We start from the raw sequence: 24,421 nt of genomic DNA, 5'->3' as shown, positions 1-24,421 counted from the left end.
GCCGATACCAATACTGATATTAAATAATAAATAGTAGTATTTAATGTGACAGATAACCGATATTTGCAACTGATATGCATTTACAGTAAAAATGTAGAATTTGGAATATAACAAACTCCAACACAAAACTTTGTTAAAATATATTTAGCAAATGTTTAATCAAAACTGAACTTTTCAACATCATATACAGCAAGTTTCCAATGAAGGTCAGTGTAAATTTAAAAAAAAAAAAAAAAAGCCTTAATAAAAATAGATGAAAAGTTCCTCCCACGCTGACACTTTCTTTGCATTTATGCAAACTGTCTTCCCAGTGTTGGTTGAGTGTAATAACCACACTTTTTCATTTATCAATTTAGCGGCGATCATTAAAGTAAAACCAATACAGATAAGCGGCAAAATGCCAAATATCAGCCTCAATGATTGGCCAAGCCAACGATCTGTTGACCCCTAGTTCACTTGCACATAATCCCCACACTGTTTTTATACAAAGCTGGTGGGAAATTGGGGAAACTGATATTGGTTGTTTTAGATGTGACTTTTTTCAGGTGGCTATAATATGTTTTATTGCTGACTCCCATCCACAACAGTACATTGCTTAGCTTCTGTGTCAGATTCCTGCCTGCTTCTCCAATGCAGGATTTTTTTTGTATACACCAACCAGGTAACAATTGCTGTTTATCAGTCAGTGCTACAAGTTGTACCCATAAATAAAGTTCATATCAACACGTAAGTTTTGGTCGCTGTAAACATAATTGTAGGATATCTAAGATATATTATAATTATTATTCTGTTCACAGAGATCTCTTAGCAGAGCAACGCCTAGCTTTAAATTCAATGCTACAGCCCCAACAATCTTTTCATATGCATCATTTGGGACTAAAATTTTCATCCTGCAATTTCACTGCCGTGTAAGCACAAGAGAACCACAACATAATGTGATTTACTGTGGTAGCCTTTGCATGACTGCTGCAAGCATTAGAGAACACCCTCTGGCAGCCATCCATTGTTATTTTAAGCGGTTGCAAAACATTTTCATGCCATGTATAGTTTCTCCATTTGATCATTAGTGTGTCAGTGCGTGATTTAGTACAATGTGAAAACCTTGACTGACCTAAAGACTCCCAACATGCTCAGCAATCAGCTATCATGACTCCTGAAATTAAACATTTATGGATTTATGGTCATCTGAATCAATATTTGAAAAGGTAGCATATTGTAATGGTTTTAGAGTAGTACAGGTTATGAGGATGCTTTATTGATCCTCAAAGATTCACTATAAAATGCTCTGAAGGTTTGAGGCATGAGCTGCTTTTAAGACAACTGTCTGTCAACTGCATCAATATATGCTGTGTGAACAGTGTAAAATGAAGCATAAAACAATAAAACATTGGTCTTTTTTATTGGGTAATAATGCATTGGGTGTCAGATTTATAGCATGCACTTTTGCATACTTCTTTTTTTATTGCACATTAAATGTTCAGAGGTAAAGTCAGGTCTTGATCTACTGTCAGTCAGCAATAAAAACAATAACCTAAATTTCTACATTGATCCTATATGTAATGTTCTCAAAATATATCAAAAGGTCTTTTAAAATATGCTTTTATCTCCATTGTTGTTCATTGTTAAACCTTTAAGACTTGAGCAAATTGGTTTGATTTCCTTCAAAAACATGAGAAGAAGGCAATTAGGAATGAAAGAAGAAATCCCCCCAAATTAGCAAGAAATTATGTTAAAAAAGAAAAACAAAACAAGAAAATTAAGTTAAAATTAGTAAAATAAATAAATAAAACAAATCAAATCAAATAAAAATTTAAAAATAATCTGGAAAAAAGTGCTTAAATTTAAATTTATAATACATTTGTAACATTTTTTAATATGTAATCATGATAGTTAGACAAATAGTTTTCCCCCTTTTTGTGTTTTTCCCCCCTAGACTTTGTTCCCAGGATTTTCTTTTTTTTCTAGCTTTTGAAAAAAAAAGTTTGTATAATCTACAAATTTCTTGCACTTTGTGAAACATTCATTATGAAGTTGCTCATTGCCTTTTCACGTGTTTTTAAAAGAAATTGCACCAATTTGCTTAAGGTTCAAAGGTTCAAATACTTCTGAAAGAGTCTGAAAGCATCACAAGTAAAAGAAATGCAACTCTAAGGGTAAATAAGCTTCAGCATACTGATTTCAGATGTTATAAAGTGGAGTAAGATGGTGGATCTTTATTTATATTTGCACCTTAGTTGAACTGGTGTTGATTGTCTGTTGGTTAATTACTGACTTTGTTTGAATGGTGAGTCATGTGATCTCTGTCATTCCTAAACTGAATGTCAAAGTTTGTCATACCGAGACAGTGTGACAAAGGTTTGATTGGGTAGCCATTACTTTAAAGAATAGAAGCTAAACATGCCTGTGTTAGTGTATAAAAGGGCTTTACATAACATTCACCAAGAATACACGTGAATATCTGTTCAGCTTATGTGCTGATGGAATTTCTCCTTTCGAGTTTGCTCAGCTATCACATGATCATCGTTGTGCAGAACCGCTCTGCTGCCTTGTGCTAGAAAATCTTTCCATTCGTCTGGCTGTGTTTGAGGGTATCATTGTCTCTCTCGCTTCTCGGTCCGGCGGTTTTGAATAAGAAAAGAAATATATAGGATGTGCTGGATGTAGGAAAAACTGACTTGTGACTTCAAGTCAGTTTGGGAGACTTTAGTTCATCAGTTTAGACTTTGGAGTATTGGTTTGGGAAGAAGGCCAATAGGTCACCTGACATGTATTGATAAGTACAAATGATTTTGTGTGGCTTGATTAACTTTTGTATGCTTGGATGGTCCTGAAAGTGAAGAATGATGTTTAAAATCAAAAAAGTATGGACTTAACAGAGAATCTGCTCGTCTACTTTATGATAATTGATGGTTACAAGATGACAGGTATTATTGGAAGCTTTTTTTTTTGCAGTGTTAAACAATATTATAAGTAGAGCTGCAATGGATCTATTAGTTGTCAACAATTACATTAATTAGCAACTAATTTAATAATCAAGCAATCTGATTATTTTTTTTTTAGAATAAAAGTAATAAAAAAATCTGATTCCAATGTAAATGTCAATATTTTCCATTTCAAACAACTTTATTTATCCCAACAGGGATAAGGCCAGACACAAACTGACAGACAACAACACGCAATACTAAGCAGTAGCAGTAGTAGTAGTAGTAGTAGTAGTAGTACATCAGAGAGATCAGTACATGGGCAAGATACACACTGGTACCTTGTATGGTCCTGAGCATACTGACCCACACAACGGCTGGGCAGAATCAGTTAAAGAAATAAATAATTTTAGAAAAAGAAAAAAGTATGTATGTTTGGGCTTGCCAGCCATGTGAAGAAAGAGGCCCAGTGATAAACCAACCATGCAAGTAAAAAATAAAACAGTCATTTAAAAAGAATACTACATTTAGCAGTCTGATAGGCGAAGGAATAAAGGACTTAGAGTACCAATTTGTTTTTGTAAGGGGTGTTTTGTAGCGCCGGCCTGAGCGCATTAAAGTGAATTCATTTGATAGAACATGATCAGATTGACTTATAATTCATAAGGTCTCTCTGCTGGACTCCTATAATCCTGGAGCAGACTTTAATGATAACACTGTTCAGACTGTTTCTGTCCCTCACACACAACCTGTTAAACCAACAGATGAAAGAATAAGTTAAGTCTTAAGTTGAGACTTTCGATAAATGATTGATTAAAAAATGCTTAAAATTGTGTTGCAGACATTAAAGGAATTTAGTTTTCGCAGTAGATGCATCCTTTGTTGTCCACGTCTGATGATCGACTCGTGTTTGCATCAAACTTAAGTGAGAAATTGAACAGGGTCCCCAGGTACTTAAAAGTGTCAACAGTCTCAACCTCTTTACCATGTATAGGGCTAGCTTCAGGCTTATCATTATTTTTCCTGAAATCAATGATAAGTTCCTTCATTTTTGACACGTTCAAGTCAAGGAAGTTAGCATCACACCAATCAACAAAAGCAGGAAAGGCACAACCATGGTCTGTCTCCGAGCTCTGCAGGAGTGACAGAAATGCAGTATCATCGGAAAACTTTCCTGCTTTCTTTACCCCTTGATGACAGTTAACTGGATATTTGTGGGTAGTGGACAAAACAAGACATTTGAGGACATCATTTTGGACTTTAGGAAACACCGTCATCACCGGTTGCTGACACTTTATAGACCAAATGACGTTTGCCTCGCTATATTAATCAAAAAAAACAATTGACAGATTAATCAGCATTGACTATAATAGTTAGTTGTAGCCCCAAGTGAAAGTTAAAGATTTTAACTCTAAGAACAACAAAGAGTTAACTAATCCTACCTTTAAGGTAGCTATGGAATTGTTACCATAGTGTGCTTTTATTCATCTGATATTTATTTATTCATTTTCTTTATTGTATTGTATCTGTCTGTTAGGGTGTCCTCTTACTTTACACCTGTTTGTTTTGTTTTATTTATGTTTAACTGTCAGGGATGTAATGATACATCAATCTGGGTCTATAATGATTCAATGATTGCTGATCTAATAATGGAAGTAAAGTGAAAATGTTGATAGATATTGTCATTTTCAAAGGTATGCTATGCAGTAAAAAGTAAAAGCCAAGATTGAATCTGATTTGGCGTTTTGCCTCGCTGTATTTGTGTTTTTTGGCGCTGTGTCTCTCAGATGCCTGCTGCATACGGATTGGCACCTGGTCGCTACCTTTTGTGGTTCCCAGATCTGCCGGGGCTTTGGAGATGACTAACAGCAGAGGAACACATAAAATGCTCATATTTGCATCACAGAATTATGTTTTTTGTAAACTTAATTCCATCCTTGGGTCCTTGGTAATTACTGAACATTTTATTCCCACACACCTCTAGATATTAGTCTAGCAAATTAAAATACTGAAAGGAAAAAATGTAAGGACATAGCTTGATTTTTAAGGGGTCAAAGTCTGAAAATCTTGGGATGCAGTGATATAATGTCAAGTAAAGATAATTATATAAAATAATTTCACTTCACTCAAAAACAGTAAAATACAATATATAGAAGCTATATATCACAACATAATGATATTAGATAATATTTAATCTAATGTCTCAGTGTTGATATAGTGAATGAAAAATAACCCGGAAATGGAAACATTACTGCTGAGGATGGATATACTGTCCAGCTGTTGTCCATTTTAGACGACTCACTAAACTGGAATTAACCATTTTTTGTAAGAAGATAGTATTTTTATCAAGTAGCCTGCATAAAATGCTGCAAGCTGCAAATAATATTTCCATTATTGATAAATTATTTTCTTTATAAAGTGTTCATTTGTTAGTGAATAGCTAAAAAATGCATGGAGTAATTTCCAAGAACCCAAGCTTACATCCTCAAATGTTTTATTTTGTTAATAAAATCAATCTAATACCCCAAAATATTTACATAGGACAATTGCAATAGGTAATTGTCTATAGAAACAGTTGATTATTTTCTTGGTAATAGATTTCACTGATTGTGTATGTAGAGCTATTTTGCACCTGTTTGATTGTCCCTACTTATACTAGTTTGCAACTGAAGTGTTGAATTTACACACTTGTGTTTACTTTGGAGGTTCTGTTTTTAGCTCTATGTCATGTATAGATTATTAAATACAGCCTTTTGTGTTGTTTTGCATTCTTCTCCGTCACCCAGAGGTGCTCCAGCAGCGAGTGGCCGCTCTGGAGCAGGAGAGGGCCGAGTTCATCAAACTCAAGCAGCAGCTGGAGGCCGAGTTCAACCAGAAGCGGGCCAAGTTCAAAGAGCTCTACCTGTCCAAGGAAGGTGAGGATACCGTAACGGTGCACGCTCACTGGAATTCGACGCTCTGAACTACTTATAATACACATGTAAAGCTGGCCAGTAACACGAGTAATGTGCACCTTTTTCTTTGTCTCTTCCTCATCACACTCTGTTTTTGGCTCCTTTGAATGCCTTTCCTGCTTCTCCTGCTTCCCTTTTTTTCTGTTTTTGCACGTTTTCTCACTTTGATCCATCTTGTCCCTTCACAGAGGAGCTGAAGAGACAGAACCTGGTGCTGGAGGGCGCCCAGGTTGAGCTAAGCTCCGTCCAGGCCCAGCTGTCTCAGGCTCGAGCTGAGATCGAGACCATCAAAGCGGTGGCTACCGTGTCAGAAAACACCAAGCAGGAGGCCATCGACCAGGTCCGCAGCCAGTGGCAGGAGGAGGTGGCCTCGCTGCAGGCCATCATGAAAGGTAAAACTGAGCTGCTGTCATATGTATCTATCATGTGGGACATCAATGAACAAAAACATATTGTTTTTGAATATGTGAAATATTGTAATCGTGCCGGGGAAATGTCAACAAAATTAGACTGTTCAAAGTACACTTTAAGTCGACTTTGTGGTATAAATAACATTTATTAGGCTTCCCACCATCATAAAATTCCTGCTGAAGTTATCAAATTATTAAGACTGTTTTCCAGACCTGTGACCAAAATGTTTTAATATACATTGTTTTGGCTGTTGATTAAAACAGCCAAAAAAAAGATACGCAAAATGCTGTCTTCGTGTTACTAATTAAAAATCAAGGGCCAGTGACAAGACTATAAAATACTGGAAGAACCAACAAAAACAGACAAAACAGCAACATTTTCGTATTTTTTCCTAAACTACCAAAACATTTATTCTGTTTGGTTTGCTTGAAATTGGATTCACCAAACTCTTGTTACTGCACAAACTTGTCGTGAAGTGCTTGTTTCAACCCGATAACTAATTACATTAGCAGAATAAAATGTTGTCAGTAGACTCCAAAAAACAAAACAAAAGAGAAAATATTAAGCTACCTGTCAGTGGAGAGCTGCACCACCACATAAGTAAAGAACAAATGCTTTGACATACATGTTATGACCCCCAAAAAGAAACAACATCAAAAGCAAAGTTTGACCTAAATGGGAGGCAGTCAGGGTGCAAGTAATATTTTTTTTCAGAAATGGTGGAGGAGGATTTTTACCCAGATTTGCGGATTTGAAGATCCTGAGGAAGCTGTGGTGGATTTTTTTGCCATGTTAGTCTTTCAAAGCAAGTCTATACCTGAGTTACACAAATTAAGAAAATACAATTAATTGTATTGCCCATAGCTGATACACTGCAAGTGTCTACATGTCTCTCTGAGGGGAATATTCAAGGAAAACTGAAAATACCTTCAAATAAAGAAGATTAAATAGAAAGAGCCCAATGTTTTACTATAAAAACACTACATATTATATGTTCTCTGTTTCATTGTATGCTTCCTCTCTGTCGTCTGACCCAGAAACTGTGTGTGAGTATGAGGTCCAGTTCCACCAGCGTCTGGAGCAGGAGCGTGCCCAGTGGAACCAGTACCGGGAGGCAGTGGAGAGGGAACTGGGTGAGCTGAGACGCCGTCTCACTGAGGGCCAAGAGGAGGAGAACCTGGAGGACGAAATGAAAAAAGTAGGCTTCGTTTTCTGTTTTATTGTAGGAAGTACCACTGCGCTGTATGTGTATTTTAATTTTTAACCTTTATATCTGCAGTATATTACATTTTAATGTTTAACAGAACATGAACACTCCAATAATTTTTTTCACATATCTGAAGGAAACCAAGAGATAACTGATTAATCAAGACAGAAACACAGAATTATGGATTTTATTGTCCACTATGTTTTTGCATGTAACAACTCAGTTCTTTTATATGTTTCATTTTGAATTTTTTATTTAACATTTGTACAGAAACATTTTTATTAGTTTGGGAATTTTTCCATCTAAACAAAAGGGAATTCTACTGGTCTTCAAGTAAAAGTATTATATAAAGTATTATCTGGATATAACACAAAACTATTATACAGTTTTTGCACAAAAAAAACTAAATTATACAAATGAATGACGGCAAAAAGGTTATGAAACATCCAGAAAACTTTCTGAAAATTCCTCTGCAGCATCATCCAAGTGTCCTGTTGTTGTTGCATGTGCACAAGAAATTTCCAAATGGGAGGATAAACCAGGAAATTCTTTTTTAACCATTAATTTAGCACAAAAGGTTGTGTTTGGATTTTTATTTTTTACAGGCAATTATAATATAAAGAACTGGGTTTGGAATTTCTGATTGCTGACTTTTTATGCATAAAGACTTAATCTTTCAAGAGAGAATCATGATTTATTGAAAAAAAAAATCCCTAAGAAGTAGCTACTGTATACAATCTATATTGTTTTGGGGTTAATTATTCTTTTAAGATACTCTTGAAGTTTTGTCTCTTTGAGTTTTTTCTGGATTGAATAATACTTTTACATTTGCAAATGTTACAAACTATAACTTGTTGTTTAGCTGCACATATGTTTTCTATGTTTAATAAGTGATTTGTAAAAACCCTTTAAAGGCGCAGGAGGATGCAGAGAAGCTGCGTTCGGTTGTGATGCCCATGGAGCATGAGATCGCAGCGCTGAAAGCGAAGCTGACTACAGCCGAGGACAGGGTGAAGGAGCTGGAGGCATCTAAGGTTAGTCAGCACTAAATCGATGTTTCGGCTGGGAAAATGAGAGGTGAAGATGATGTTAACTGGGCATGATATTGACCAGGCATGGCAGCTGCTCTTTTCTCAGAAAATTTAATTTAAAGTGGTTCAATATTACAAGTAGAAAGCCTTTCTGTCACTTCACATTTTTATGAACCTTCCCTCAGTGCACGGTATGTAAAATGTTTGTGAAATGTGAAAGATACACAATCTCATGCATCACAAAGATGCACATTTGCAAAATGTTTGTCTTTTTTTGTTGCTTTATTTAATTTTATTTAAATTTTTTGTGTTGCAGTGCAGTATTAGTTATTAGTATAGTATAGTTATTAGTATATTATTAGTATTAGTATGTTCACTGTGTTTTGATGAGCTATACATTCATAAAGAAGTTTGGATTTTATTTCACAACAAAATAAACTTCTAATGCAACTGTAAGTTGTTAATAAAGTTGTTCCCATAGCTAAAAGTAGTTGTGGCTTTGCTCGTCAGTAACGATGCAGTGCAATGTTAAACATATTTTGGTGAGTGCACTGTGAATGTACAGACAGAGGACAGCTTTTATTGTTTTGATATTTTTTTGCCTCTGTAAAACTTACATTTGGAATCCATTTGAACAGATATTAATATCAGTTTATCAACCTCTTTGTCCTCTTTAACACTTTTAAAAGCCACCCTTCAAACATGCAAGGTGTTAGATATTCACAAGGTAGATTTGGTGCATTATCATTTTGTGGCCTGTCCTTACTCTCCATTCTAATATATGCATTAATCAATAATTTTATATTGACGATAGGTCATAGGACTGTGTACGTGAAAAGGGTCATTTGCACTGAAGTGACAAAACCACAGTCACTTATCAAAAGACTATGCTGTTTCACTGCAGCTCATTATTTTGGTTTTAGGACCCACGACTTTACTGTTTTGGTTCACTCTATTCTGTCTTATCAACCACGTTTCAGCCGCAGCAGCAGACAGCTTTCTTTAGAGAAAAGGGTCTGATAAAGACGTAGTGCACCACGCGCACAGCATGTAACAGCCGACAGACACAGACAGACAGTCACTTTTTACTCCAATACATGAATGCATTAAAAACAGTTCCTGATTATACTTGTATTTAAGTAATATTATCAATGCAGGAGATATACATGTATTTTTAAAGTGTGGTATCAGTACTTTTACATAAGTAAAGTATCTTAAAACTTCCTCCACTGCTGGCGACAAGCTGTTGAAGAAAGTTGAGCATTCAGCAACTAAAGAGTCAAATATTTTACTCAGCAGTCGATGGAGTTGAAATTAAAGCTGAAAGGAGAGTGAATATTATTTCTTTGTGTCTGCTCGGTGTGTAAATGAGCAACTGTTCACCACAAAAAAGATAATAATGTAGCATTTACATTCAAAAGTTTATCTTCCTCTTTTCACTACAGAGGATAAGCCGCTCACCACAAAACCGTTACAGTAAATGGTGATAGAGAGGTTTCTAAAATCAATTTTAAGCGTGAAGCAAATATTACGTTTCTTTCCTTTTACAGGTGAAAGAGCTTAATCATGTTCTCGAGGCGGAGAAGTCGTGTCGTACTGACCTGGAGATGTATGTCGCAGTGTTGAACACTCAGAAGTCTGTCCTGCAGGAAGATGCAGAGAAACTACGGAAAGAGCTACATGATGGTACTAAGTTATTCTTATCTTAAAGACTGGAAGTTTCTTTCTTTTTAGATTATTGTTTTTGCCTGTATTACAGTGCAGCTAGAGTGTGACAGGAAAGGGGGAGAGAGAATGGGGATGACACCTAGCAAAGGGCTGCAGGTTGGAATCGAACCTGTGCTGCTGCACTGAGCTAGAGGCCGCCCCAAGTTTAAAATCTTTTGGATGAATACAAGAAATGTACAAGCTGATTTGAGGAGAAGGTTTAACATCTAGCACATCAGCATCAGCCTCTAGTGGGACATATAACATTCGTGTTGGCAACCTTACCTAAAGAAAAACAACAGCATAACGCGGCAATAAAAATCATTTACCGGTGCGTTATGTGGCAGTTGTTTACGTTCTCTGCTCTGAGGGAAAGGAGCTCCTGGACGTCATTGTCTCGCCGATTTGTGGACATTTTCAGCTGCTGTTGTTCTACTTTGAGTTAGCTGCTAACTCAAAGTGTCACCCCTGTTACTTCCTACTGGCTGTCCCTTTTACACAGACCGCAAATCAGCGCCATTTGGGCCATCTGCATTTTTGCTTTTTCACGTCCGTCACTGTAGTTCTCGTACACACTGACTAACGGGAGAAATGTTAGTTGGTTGCAGTCTGCTATCTCACTGCTAGTTAGAGGCCTAGATCTGTAAATTGTTGCATATTTTCATAGATAGAATAGATAGAAACACATAGATAGGAGAAAAGCCCAAAAACTGAAAACAAATTTGTGTATCAGAATTTTATCTTTCCTGTTTCAAGCCATATGAATCATTTTTATCTTCAAATTTATCTTGTGACTCCTTGAAGGGGCTTCGACCCCGAGCTTGGAAACCACCAGACTAAACTGTATATACAGAAGTTAAAAGCAACAACAGCTACAAATTTAAAATGTGCTCATGCATTAGTATTAAGTAGTACTTTTACTTTTGATACTTTTTGTGCATTTTTCTGACACACTGCTGTGCTTTTTTTACACAATAGTATTGGTACTTTCGCTTAAGTAAAAGGTCTGAGTACATCTTCCAACACTGCCTACAAGTATAATTAACAACCTCAATCCGTTTCCTCTCTCTTTCACCTCTTTCGCTCTCTCTTGCTGCTGTTCGGCGTCTCAGTCTGTCACAAGTTGGAGTTGGAGCGACAGCAGCACAACCAGCTGAAACACACATGGCAGAGGGCCAACGACCAGTTCCTGGAGTCTCAGCGCCTCCTTATGAGGGACATGCAGAGGATAGAGAGCGTGCTGTCTTCAGAACAGCTCCGCCAGGTGGAGGAGATGAAGAAGAAAGACCAGGTAGACACACACAAACACAGAACTGCTGTTGTCTCATTGTTTATACTAAAACTCCAGACTTTTAAAGTGTTTGTGTAAACAAAAAAAAATTTAGTGTTCAGCCAGCAGATTGAGACGGTGTTTTGATGGATATTTTTTTTTTTTAACTGAGACGTGCAATCTTCTTTGCAATAATAAAATTAATGAGTTCAGCTGCTGTGTGATTAGAAGGAAGGAAAGGTCAACCAGAGGTGAGATGGATGGATGGATGAATGGATGGATGGATGAATGAATGATGGATGGATGATAGATGGATGGATGGATGGATGGATGGATGGATGGATGGATGGATGAATGGATGATGGATGGATGGATGGATGGACGGTGGATGTATGGATGTGCAGAAATGGATGCTGAGGCAGAAAATCTTGATATCGTCAAAATCAGAGACAAAGAATTTAGCCTTTAGTGTTATGGTGTATAATGTCGTAAATTAAATATACAAGTTACGAATAGAAAACAAACATTTACAATTAGCTCACCGGGTAGAGCGGGCGCCACATGTACAGAGGCTATGTCCTTGCTGCAGCAGAAATGAAGAGTTTCTCTGTTTGATATAAAGCAGGTGAAATGTGCAAAACAGAGTTTGTTATTGTACTGTATGTGCATTTACCATTATGTTTAATTTTTGTATAATAAGTTGTGGTAGACGCAAACTTATATGTAAAGGATAATTCACAAGATGGAAAATAATGCAGTTCAACACCACTGCAGACTTTATCATCAATAGTGAACATACAAAACAGAACTATTATCATGTGTTGAAGAGGAATAAATTTAATAAATGTATCGATTGTGATGAAAACCTTTTTGTCTCTGCAGGAGGAGGATGAGAAGGAGAGGCTGAGCCAAGTGAAGGAGCTGCACGAGGAGGATGTGGGAGACAACACCGAGCCTCTGGAGGATTTATTCCTCGGGCTGAGCGTCGAGGAGGTATGAGCATCATGTAATGCGATACGTCCCTCAGAGAGAACAGAGCAGAGCTATTATCGTTTTACGTCATATTATATTCCCTGTGGAGTAATGTGAGCTTCAAACGGCAACATGGCACCTTCACTTTTGTCCTCCTGTATTGTTTCCAGCAGCCATGAAATGATGCTGCTCTAACTGGTGAAAATGGCTCGGTGTGGACGTTACAAACCCTTCAGGATTTGAATTATATATTCATGTGACTTTCAACTCTAAAATTTTCTAGAAACTAGAAAAACTTTTCTAGTTTGTCTTCAAAGCCAAAGAAAATTTCTAATCTGTCAATTCTCGCTCCCCTCAGAGTGACAAATATATTTTTATACAATATATATTATATAAATTATTTCCAAATATGGCAGAGACATCATTGATTTGTGTTCCTGTAACATCAAGGATTACCAAGACCTCTCAAACACACGTCATACACACATTATTGTAAAAAGGACGCCATTTCAGACCAATATTTCTGTAATTTTCCAACACGACCAAGTCAATTTAAAGTTTACTAACTAAACACCTGAATTTTTTTAAATTTCTTTTCTAGTTCACAATTATGTGGTAAAAGTTTTTTTATTTATTTATATATGACATGGTAAATAGTCCCAGAGCGAGTAACCCCTATATTTCCAATTTATTCTTCTTGTTTAATTCCCATAGAAAGTCTCCACCTTGAATATTTCCAGATTTTGTGACCCCAAACAGGAATGACGTCGTCTCTCGTCTGCGTTTTTTCTGTGAAATTATAGCAACGCCTCTTTCAAAAATTTCTCAGAACACTTTTTTGCTGCTTCTCTTTCAGCCTCATGCCAACCACAGCGGCCACGGCTCCATGCACTCCTTAGACACTGACGTGGTGGCAGGTAGCCCCGCGGACCCCTACAAAGACAACCTGCGGAGAGTTCAGTCGACAGACAGCCTCGGCTCCTCGCTGTCCGTCCAGCAGGGCCTTGGCGGCCACAACCACAAAGCCAAGTCAGCCAGCCACTTGGATGAGTCGGACTTTGGACCCTTGGTGGGGGCCGACTGCGGGGTGACGGACAGTAGTTTTGGCGAAACTTCATCCATCAGCTCCATCAAGCTTACGGCGAGCCATTTCCTGCTGACAAAAGACCAGGAGAAGGCCATCAAGGCCATGACGCCGGAGCAGGAGGAGACGGCGTCGCTGCTGTCCAGCATCTCCCACGCTCCTGACACCGCCTACCTGCCGCCTGCAGGCTACAGACTCGTGAGTGACAGCGAGTGGAACCTGCTGCAGCAAGAGGTGTGACACCGAGGCTTTTTGAGACACGTTTTGATAGTTTGAATACATTACTGTGGTTAAATATTGTCTAAACTGTTGGATATAACAAGACATTAACCGTCTACGGCACTGTAGATTGTGATTTTAAGGTTATTACTTTAAGGGAATACATAATTTTTCTCAGATTTCTCAACATAAAGTTTGGTTTTAACATCACAGCTGCAGGTGATTAGTGGCATTTGTTGTAGTCTAATTAAGCAGAATAACAAAATGAAAAAAAAACACTCTACAGAAGCATTTGATCCTTTGTTTTTCAGCATATCTTCTAAATAGTTTTATGTCTGAGCGATTTTATGGGAGCATCTCCCTGTCTTTAAAAGGGCTGGTCTGAGGTTATTACTGTGTGCAGTGGCAGGGAAAGAAAATCCATCACATGCAGCCATTCCTGTGTTTTATTTTGGGAGTTAAGGAACCAGATAATAAAGTTAAATCGACCCTCTGCATGCGATGCTCCTCCTCCTGAATGCCTCTCTGAAATCACCTCCACTGCTCCAATGTGGGGTTGGAGAGGAGAGCTTTGATTCTCTGCCTGAACCTGATTGGGCCCAACCTGCCTGCCAGGTTCAGGACATGCTGGTCTGTAATTCCTCACTATTCCTCGGGCTTGAATCGGGTCAGGTTTTCGCCAAAATTAACATTTATTTATTTAATTTTAAAAAAAAAAGAAACTGATGTGAGCTGTCTCATACAAACACACCAGCCCTTAGCACGTTATACATGTTTTAATATTAAAAATATTTAGATCCACACTTAATGGTTAATTAGGACACCTGTTCAACTATCTCTACGGTTCACATTTACAGATTTTGCCCTCTGCTTTGTTTATGTGGCATTAAAAATATTTTGCCACCCAGCTGAACTGTAAACTGCTGTTCTATTTTGACAAGTATCTGGGAGAAGTTTAGTTTAGTTAATTTTAGTTTAGTTAAGAAGGGAAAGTGCAAACTGATAAATACACAAGGTATAAAAACGCCACAGTTAGCCAGTAGGCTATTTATTTGTAGTCCTTTAGTTAAGATGTTGCACGAGGCTTCCTAAAGTTCAACAGTGCAAAAGGGCATACAGTTTAAAATACTTTTTGTTGCAGGAAAAAAAATATGATGATAAGAGTAATTTAAAGGTGCAGAGTGTAATTTGTAGGTCAAATACAGACACTCTGGGTTGGTGTTTCTGTCTGACTACCAGCCTGAAGCGTCAGTATTTGAAAACCTGGGAATGAGACTCAGCAATCGACTTTCTTTCTCTAGAATTACAGACTGCACCTTTAAAGTCCAACTATGATTGATGTGTGAGTGAGATCACGAGGTTTGGAGAAGACGTCTTTGTTTTAGTGTCCAATAAATTCTTTTGTTTATGACCGCACCAGTGCACAAAGACACACAAAGCACAGTTTTCAGTTTGAGCATGAAAATGACATAAAACTACTTTAGGTGAACAAGTTTTAAAAGGGTTCCCTCAAGAGATATTATAAGCCCGAATTGTTCCCTAATACTCTTGACATTATCATATTATTATTATTATTATATTATTATTGAGTGGTTCATGCTGTGATGTTGGTCTGTCACCAGGTGAAAAATGCCGGCAGGAAGCTCGGCCGACGTTGTGATATGTGTTCCAACTACGAGAAGCAGCTGCAGGCCATCCAAGGTCAAGAGGCCGAGACACGAGATCAGGTTTGTGCCTTTGCCGTCACTTTATTTCCTTTTTTTTTACTACAAAATTGATTGTTGACATCAAGCCACAGATGATTTGTAGAAGCATGGTACTGCCTCGGTCCACAAAGCTTCACCTTTCCACGTTTTGGTTGATAGTGTTTATTAATTAGAGCGATTTTCCGTTACACTGTCTTCCAGGTGAAGAAACTGCAGGTGATGCTACGTCAAGCCAACGATCAGCTGGAGAGGACGATGACGGAGAAACAGAGTTTGGAAGATTCGGTCAAAGCTGGGAATGAGGAAACCGCGGCTAAGGTTTGGACACAATAACTTCATGTTATTCCCTTCAGATATCTGGTTTAATGCTTAATGTGCAACTGTCAATGTGGAAGTAAAGACTTGAAATCTGTTCTCTCTTTTTCTTTTCTTTTTTTTTTTTGAAGGAATTTATAACTCAGTCATTTTCATATTAAATCTGGGAGCACAGAATAATGGCTAGAGCGACATTAGACCTTTGGCTTATTATTTGAGTTGATTTTCTTTGTTATATAAAGGCAGCAGGACTGTCTTAAGTCCCCAAAATGCTTTTGGGGATGCCAACAGAAAGTATAATGTTCTTACCATGGATTCAGTGAGTTAGGGTATTGGCTACAAAATGTTTAAACCCATATTTGTTCACATTTTGACATTTTACTTTTACTGGATTCATTTGATACTGAAGAAAAACTCAAAAACATGATGATTCTCAGGCAGTTTCTGCAAATATAATAATGTCTTTTTTTATTATGTTTTAGCTGATTTATGGACTTTATTTGTCAGTAGACATCTGTGATAATGAAAGTTTAAGACACACTGAATCTAATTGGGCCAAACCAGCAGGCAAAACTATAATTACTAATTTCTTGCTGTGTCTTCCTTTTATTTCTCTTCCTCTATTAGTTTCAAAACGTCATATTTTTATATGTAATCCAAGAAATACTCACGTATATATGTTGTTACGCTCCCTCACAGCTAGCTAGTTGGTAGTAATTTAGTGAAACCTGCTAGGCTGTTAATTAGTCATTTGTCTATTATATCTGAGTAATTGTATGTAGGATCTCTGCCTACATGAAGTGCAGTGACTGTGGAAAGGAGAAAACACCCACTGAGTTCAGCAGTTTGGAGTGATAGTGTTTTAAAAGTAGTGAATTTGTTGAGAAAATAGGCACCACTGTATCTGTGTAGGTGTATTGCAGAGAGTGCAGCTTTGCACCAGCAATTTCACAGAGAGGATTTCTCCTCATCTGCACTGGTTTGTTTTTTCAAAGACTTTCCACAGTGGGAGCTGAGGCGCCATAGGAGGGTGTGTAACTGGTGATTTGAAGAGTACAATGCAATTTTGGGCCACTATGGGCCTCCTCTGACCAGCTGTAATGTATCTTCATAGGACTCTTTAAATTCACACATTTTACTCTGCTGTTCATTCTCTTGTACATGTTTGAACAGTTATTGCATCTAAATGCACCATAAGAACACAGTTTGTAATAACGATGCGTTTTGCTTGCCGGCGTAGGAAAATTTTCAGTCTGATTGTTTCTGACTGTTGACGAGCTGGTCAGACACACATATAGCCAATTCTTTCATGATCAAATTTTGATTGATTTGGGGCACTGGGTGGCTCAGTGGATAAAGCAGGTGCCCCATGTATGAGGGCAGTGTCCTTGCTGCAGCGGCCATGAGACCAATTCCAGCTCACGGCCCTTTGCTGCATGTCATCCCCTCTCTCTCCCTTTAACGCTAGGAATCTCCTGTCCTATCTAATAAATGCCAAATTTTTTGCCAATGCCAAAAAATAATCTTTCGATGTCTTAATTGCACATGTAAAAAAAACAAAAAAACATCAGTTAAAAACATACGAATAACAAAAAGGAAAAAAGGAATTGATGCCCTCCACAACTACCTCAATTTACATGTGCAAAAAGGAGTAGGATGAAGTATAAACTTCATAATTACCATAAATTAATGTGCCTGCACTGCATAAAGGCTCACGTCTCGTGCACAGCGCAGCACGCAGTACCTGACAACTATCGCAGCCGTTGCAACCCATTTTCAGGCAGTCAGATACTCACTGTTTGTCCAACTCCTCATAAGCAACTTTTTAGACTTCATTATTCGTATGTTATTCTTTCCTGTTCATGCTGCTCATAGTATTTTCAGTGACTGGTTCCTCTTGTCCTGCACCGCACACACAGCTGGCAGAAATTTTTAAAACACATAAAGGAACACAGCAACCTTAAGTTTGTCACAAACATGTTTTTCACTGGACAGGAAGGGGAGGAAAAACTGTAATCTGAAAGTAACTAGTGCTGTCATACAAATGTAGTGGAGTAAAAAGTGCAATATTTACCTCTGAGTTGTAGTGGAGTAAAAGTATATAGTAGCGTACTATCCCTTCCCATCAGTCCTCTCTCCTCACTCAACAGCAGGTTACCAGAGCAACAGCCGGCTCATGACTCATGACTCCTCCTCACCGACTCAACGAGTGAAGCCCAAAGCATCACATTTTTTATTCAGTAGACCTGTGGGTGCAATAATGAGCAGGACGTGGTGGAGCAGAGTCATATAGCTGTGTTGCTTCAATTTCACGCTGCTGTGACCACAAATAACTATTTGATATTTTACATGTAATATTTATTATTTGCTGATGTCAACACGGTTACCTTGAGGTGTATGTAGCAGTACAACACTGTAAGAATTATTATTAATCTGTAGTAAATATATGTTTAGTCACTTAATTGCAGAAAGTCAAAAAAAGATTTAGTTGATTAAGTGTTAAGAGATATCATTGGCCCTGCAGATTTGTGCTCGTAGTTATTCTTGTACAATAAGAGAATAAGACAATATTACTGCATTTTAGACACCACAAAGCTGTCAGGTTATCACAGAGCTGTTTTTTTGGGATGAGAGGAGCTGATGTGATTGGTCTTCACTGTTAATAGTCCACTAACAAACCGCTGACACAACACACCCACTGATAGTGTGTGATAATGGATTTAGCCTTATCCCACGCTGTTTTCGTGCACCAGGGATGCACCAAAGATCTGCAGTACTCTGCACGCTTGAATGCATTTTTTACTCTACACCTTTTTAATCATCAAACAGAATTTGCCAAGGAAGATGTTTTCTAAAAACCTTTTTTTTGCATCTATAAGCAAAATAATAACATCAACAAACAGATTGCAAAGCACTGCTGTAAAGTTATAAACAGATGTGTTTGTCAAAAACTTTAACTCCTCCTGCAGGCTCTCATAAGCGGAGGCTGCTGTGAAAACAAATGATAACAAAATAGCAACACACATTTGTAACGATGTAAAATTTAAGGCTGTACTGAATGTTGATTTTTTACATTTCCATTCAAAGCTTCTACTGAGGTTTTTGAATGAAGCTTTGAATGCCTTTTGTCATGCTTTATGACTTCATGACTCTAAAAAAATCCTTGAACAAACTCCTTAGTGTACATAAAGTGATTTAAGTCTTTTCTTTTTTTAATCAAATGAACCTGCTTAAATGAATAAATAAAATTTATGAAGCAGATTGCTGCAAGACTACTCTGTCAATACAGGTGCATGCCCCCCGTTTGTGTGCAACGAGGACAAAGAAACAGGTTTTTGACTGCAGTGAAAATATTTTAAACAGTGACAAAATATGGATTGAAGCAAAAAAAAAAGTTAAATAAAAACATGCTTTGAATTCTGGAAATTATTACATTGATCTTTTTTCAATAAATTTCGACTTTATGACTTAACAACGCTCTGGACGTATTAAAAATGTTTTTTATCACAGTCAGAAACAATCCTATGCAGCCACCGCTAGAATCGAATACTACTAATACAAAAAATATATGTGTAGCCTGATCTTAATCTGCAGCTGTGCAGAGATACAGAGATTAAACAGAATGGATAGACAGTCAAAAAAATAGAAAAGGAAAAGCTTTGCTGCATTCAAATGTTGATGTATAATTCGAGAGTCAGTGTTATGAATGAAGCTTCAAATTCTTCATTAATCAACATTTTAAATATCCCCACAGTGTGCTAAAACTCATTTATTAAATGTTTCTATACTGCTTATGAATACTAAACAGTGGCAGTTTAAGTGTTACAAAAGAAAGTAATAATTATTTTATCATTTGATAGCTGTATCGCCGAATTTACGAGGATCTTGAAGTGCAACTGAGCCTCATTGCACTGCGCTGTGAAAACAAATTAAATTTTCTTTTTCTTTTAGAAGCCCTGTCACGTCGACCACAGGCTTTATATAAGAGTGAAAACACCTTTTGTTAGTTCACAAAACCACCAGGTTTATTGTAGACAGATGCCACAGCTGTGGGCTGCAACTGGCACAAAACACTGTGGTCCAGTGTGGCGTCTGAGGGCGTTTGAAGCCAGGACGGTCAGCTGTCTCTGCATCTGCTGATTACTGGTGTAGAGTAGTTCCTAAGCTTCAGTGCTGACCTTTGATAGCTACTTTAGCTGTTAGTTTAATGCAACAAAATTACTACAAGTTATAATTAACTTGTCTTGTTTTTTTATTGCCTGTTCCTCTCAAACAAATCATCATTAAATCACAAAGGATATTTTTCAACCTGGACCTTATTTCCCCATGTTTTTGTGTCTAAGTGACTCATAAGAATAACAGTTTTGGAAACGGGTCCAATATTGAGCAAGAGTGCTTTTTCTCAGCAATGTTTTTCTGTGTGTTGTAGGTGTCCGCCCTCATGCAGAGAGTCCAGGAATCAGAAACGCTGCTCAGCACACTGCAGCAGGCCTTCAGTGAAGCAAAGAGGAACACACAGGAACAGATGGTGAGCAGCATATTCTTCTTGTGTTGCTTGTTCTTGCCAGCTGTGTTTAAATGTGTGTAACTCGAGTTCCTCCCTAATGTCAGAGGCTGCTAATGCTGGCAAGACTTTAGCCCTCCAAATAAGCATATCAGTTTTTTGTTTTGACAACAGGCTCCAGCACTGTAATCGGACATGCAGCCAAACTGCGGCCTGTTAGCGTTTTGGATTTAGTTTTCTTTGCCTCTGTGGTAACAACGTCACTGTTTCCTCCCAACCACAAATATTTGCTGTCATGATGGAGCTCTTGGTCACAGTATTTTTTAACAAAATAAAAACATGTTACATTAATCAATCAGTTTTATTCATCAGGTGTTATCATATAAGGTACAATTTCTGTGAAATGCAATCTTGCCAGTTTCTCCATATTGCTTAAAAATGTACTGATTTATGTGCTGTACGTCACTGAAAAAATTGCCATGTGCATTGCTAATTATAGTAACTGTAAAGTGTCAAATGTAATGTTTTACGAGCCCAAGATGAAATCTTTGGATGTCTTGTTTTGATTAACCAACAGTCCCAGACCCAAAGACATTTAATTTAAATATAAAATCAGAAAATTTTCACATTATAGAATAACATGTATTTGTCAGTTATCAAAGTAGTTAATGTCTGTCTCAGTCCCCTAATCTAGTGTTTCAAATCTAGTTTAAACCTAAAAAAGTCACTTTTTTAAAAGTAAATTGGAATTGTTATCACTTTTCCTTCCTACCACAAGTATTTTAAAACAAATGCAGATGAAGAATGACATTGAATTTATCCAAAAGACGCTCATCTACCACAACAGATTTAAACAGATTTATACACTGAACATTACTGCAGTTGTTTGAGAATAGGAAAGAATATAGATAAGAGACACAATTACAGATAAGATATTCGTAGATTATTTACAACATGTATTTTTTTCTGCTAAGGTTCTGTCAGTCAAAACAATAACAAAATACAGAGTAGTGCCATAATTGCAGTCAGTTTCTTCCAGTTAGGATTCCTTCAGTGTTTATTGTTCAGGAGGTTTTTACTTGGAGCCAGTTTATCCAGCGAGGTCTCTTCCTCTCCACAACAGACAGACACAGTTAAACCGGTAAATAAAGGGGGTGGCACCTTTTTTTCCTTTTCTCTTTGATAATTTAAGATCGAGATGCTCAGGAGGTTTTTAGCCGAAGCCAAATTATCTGTGGCTGTCTCTTTATCTCCAAAACAAACAGACCGGGTGATTTAAAATGGTAAAAACACTGAATAAAGCTGTTTCAAGTTAAAAATCAGTCTTTCTCCTAATCTGATAACTAAAGGTACAGTCATCCGATGACTAAACTATATATATAACTATGTATATATATATATATATATATATATATATATATAAGTGTAGCGAAAATGTGGCTGTGGATAAAAAGTCAATTTATGACAGCGTCTGGCAGACAACCACAAGTCTGAGGCAGAAGATATGATGCCACTAACAGGCGACAACGACAATAACAGCGATTTTTCTGAGTTTGAGCATCATTTTAAATATTTTTAGACGATGTAAATGTACAGCTCAACTAAATATACAATATTAACCTAAATTTTTTTAGAAATTAAATGTGAAAAAGTTACATATTTTTAATTTTTTTAAAATATATTTAATTTTTCACATCTTAGGACAGTAACATGCGTCAGTTTTCGGGGGTTATTATTGATTGATTTTCTGTCTCAGTTCACATTGGGTGTTCTATGTCAAGTTTAAACACAGGTTATGAACAAAAAAGGCACTGTTTTGGAGGTAAAACTGAACTGTTTTTGTAATGTTTCCGTTCCTCCCTACCACAAATATTTGCTCCCGGCTACAGGATATTTCACCTCAAAAATGATGTTAAATATGTCCAAATGCTACTCATTAACCACATCAGAAACATACAGATTTATACACGGCACATCAATGCAAAAACATGCCATTTACATTGTAAAGTAAGTGCACACATTTTTGGTAGAAGTTCGTTGTTGGCGAAAACAGGAGGAAGTGAGTGAGACGGAACATTTTTCATTAATGAATGTGCTGCTGCGAGCTGTATCACAGCACATGCATCGATGTGCCTTCAAAGTCTTTGCAGACAAACTTCTGCCAGAAAAATGAGACATTCCTGTTTCTGCATGTGGCTTTGATCTGCAGAAATATGGGCCTTAATACTGTCATGAATTCAGTCATAATGTAACACTGAGCAGAATGATGGCTCTGCAGGCAGAGTCAGAGGGCTGGTTACTCACTCTTCACCATGTGTTGAAGTGCTGCTGGTTCCACATGGCAGGAGTTTTTTTAAAACACAAACGGAAACGAGCTGACACGATGAGATGGCATGATTTATGTTTTTTGTTATTTTCAGGCGGTGCTGGTGAAGTCGAGGGAGCAGGTTGCAGATGAACTAAGCCGACTCCAGAGAGACAACGAGAGCCTGCAGGGGAAACACAGACTGCACGTAGAACTGCAGCAACAAGAGGACTTCCAGATGCCCAATACTGTGCAAGTACGTAAAGCGGGGTTCCCGCAGATCCTTAACTCTTTGAAACCTGGATTGACATCACTTTTATGTACTGTGCTCAGACACTGTCACAAGTATTTAAATCTTAGAAATATGAGCAAAATTGGTTTGCTTTCTTTTAGGGAATTGCAAATTGCAAGAAATTAGTAGATTTAGAAAATTATTTATAAAGAAGCAAGGGAAAGTGTCCACAAATCTATGGTTATAATTATCAAAATTATATATTTAAAATTATTTTTTAAAATTATTATTTTATTTTTTTCTTTTACTTTACTTGTTTTTCCCCTTATTTTAAAGTAATTTTCTTGTACTTTTTTTTGTGATTTTTTTTTTTTGCTAGTTTTTGGGTCATCTCTTCTGAAGTTGCTAATTGCCTCTTACGTATTTTTTAAGACATCAAGCCAATTTTCTCATGTCTCAAAGTGTTAAAGGAATAATTCGCCCCTAAATCAGTATCGAGTCACTGGTTAGCTGGAGGGATATTTACCGTAGTTCATCTACACATACTACTCACATTGTCTTGATGCAAAGCTGGTTGAAAATCGGCAAAGAATCCCTTTAAAGTAAAGGGTCTGAATACCTCTTCCACCACTGCTCATGTTCAGCTTTCTGACGAGATGAGAATACTATCTTTTCTCACAGCTGTGTGCTCTCAAACACACGCATCATCCTCCCACACCTTTACTCTTTGCCTCTTGCTGAATTACGCTCTGGAGGTATATCTGGCAGAGTGGGCTCTACTTTAGTGGAGGTGGAGTAACACTGATGATCCCATGACATTTTCACCTTGTTGGTGGTTAAAACAAGCTGCTCACATAACATTTAAATCTGTATTTGCTGCATGAAGATACCAGAAATCATGTTAATACAAGGCAGTGTAGCTTCTCATTATTCTTTTTTTTAACAACTAGAATTTGAATGAGGTCTGGATTGTGTTGTAACAATTTTATTATATCCCCTACTGCTTTTATGTGTAAAGCACTTACTTATTTCTACTACTATTTGCTACTACTATTTAAATTCAAACTAGTAATTTCCTAATTTGGGTTGCACCATTTATGTGATGGCTGCAATATAACTCACAAATAGTAACAGATTAAGAGGTTAAGTAATATATATAGCTAAACTGCCCGTCGTGTATAGGTTACATTCATTCATGCATTCACGGTGAAATTTGTTATTTGTGATGCCAGAATGCCGTAAGCATTCACAGTAATAAATGGTAATCAGTAAAGTGTAAGAACCGAATGTGGACATTGCCCAATGTAAAAAGAAGAAAGTCCCATCCCTGTCTGCAAAATCCTTCCATATTAATTTCCTTTAATCTTAAAGAAAACACCCCCCAAATGACAATTTGTTTATCAATTACTCACCCCTTGTTGCATTGATTCATGAAGAAATGTTTTTATTTCTCGCATGCCTCGACGGTTACGAAGAGTCATGGTAAATTGGAGTTAAAGGGGACCATGTTTAACAACAACAAAGCTATATTAAAAAAATGTATTACAAACTCACACACAGCTCGTGCAGTTTAATCCAAATCT

General features: G+C 37.2%; 1 protein-coding gene across 2 annotated transcripts in view; it reads left to right on the top strand.

The window, feature by feature from the left end:
* rabep1 (rabaptin, RAB GTPase binding effector protein 1) overlaps positions 1 to 24,421 on the top strand; it is a 32,385-nt gene that overhangs the window by 827 nt on the left and 7,137 nt on the right. For both annotated transcript variants that reach the window (XM_042499216.1, XM_042499215.1), the window contains exons 2-13: positions 5,708 to 5,836; positions 6,064 to 6,267; positions 7,324 to 7,484; positions 8,408 to 8,527; positions 10,075 to 10,210; positions 11,344 to 11,522; positions 12,384 to 12,494; positions 13,330 to 13,791; positions 15,399 to 15,503; positions 15,684 to 15,800; positions 20,227 to 20,325; positions 22,722 to 22,862. In XM_042499216.1, coding sequence (XP_042355150.1) covers positions 5,708 to 5,836; positions 6,064 to 6,267; positions 7,324 to 7,484; positions 8,408 to 8,527; positions 10,075 to 10,210; positions 11,344 to 11,522; positions 12,384 to 12,494; positions 13,330 to 13,791; positions 15,399 to 15,503; positions 15,684 to 15,800; positions 20,227 to 20,325; positions 22,722 to 22,862 — 1,964 coding nt within the window. The remainder of the gene's footprint in view (positions 1 to 5,707; positions 5,837 to 6,063; positions 6,268 to 7,323; positions 7,485 to 8,407; positions 8,528 to 10,074; positions 10,211 to 11,343; positions 11,523 to 12,383; positions 12,495 to 13,329; positions 13,792 to 15,398; positions 15,504 to 15,683; positions 15,801 to 20,226; positions 20,326 to 22,721; positions 22,863 to 24,421) is intronic.

Source organism: Plectropomus leopardus, chromosome 13, assembly GCF_008729295.1.
Source record: "Plectropomus leopardus isolate mb chromosome 13, YSFRI_Pleo_2.0, whole genome shotgun sequence".
Classification (NCBI taxonomy): domain Eukaryota; kingdom Metazoa; phylum Chordata; class Actinopteri; order Perciformes; family Serranidae; genus Plectropomus; species Plectropomus leopardus.
This window is presented reverse-complemented; position numbering and strand designations above follow the sequence as displayed.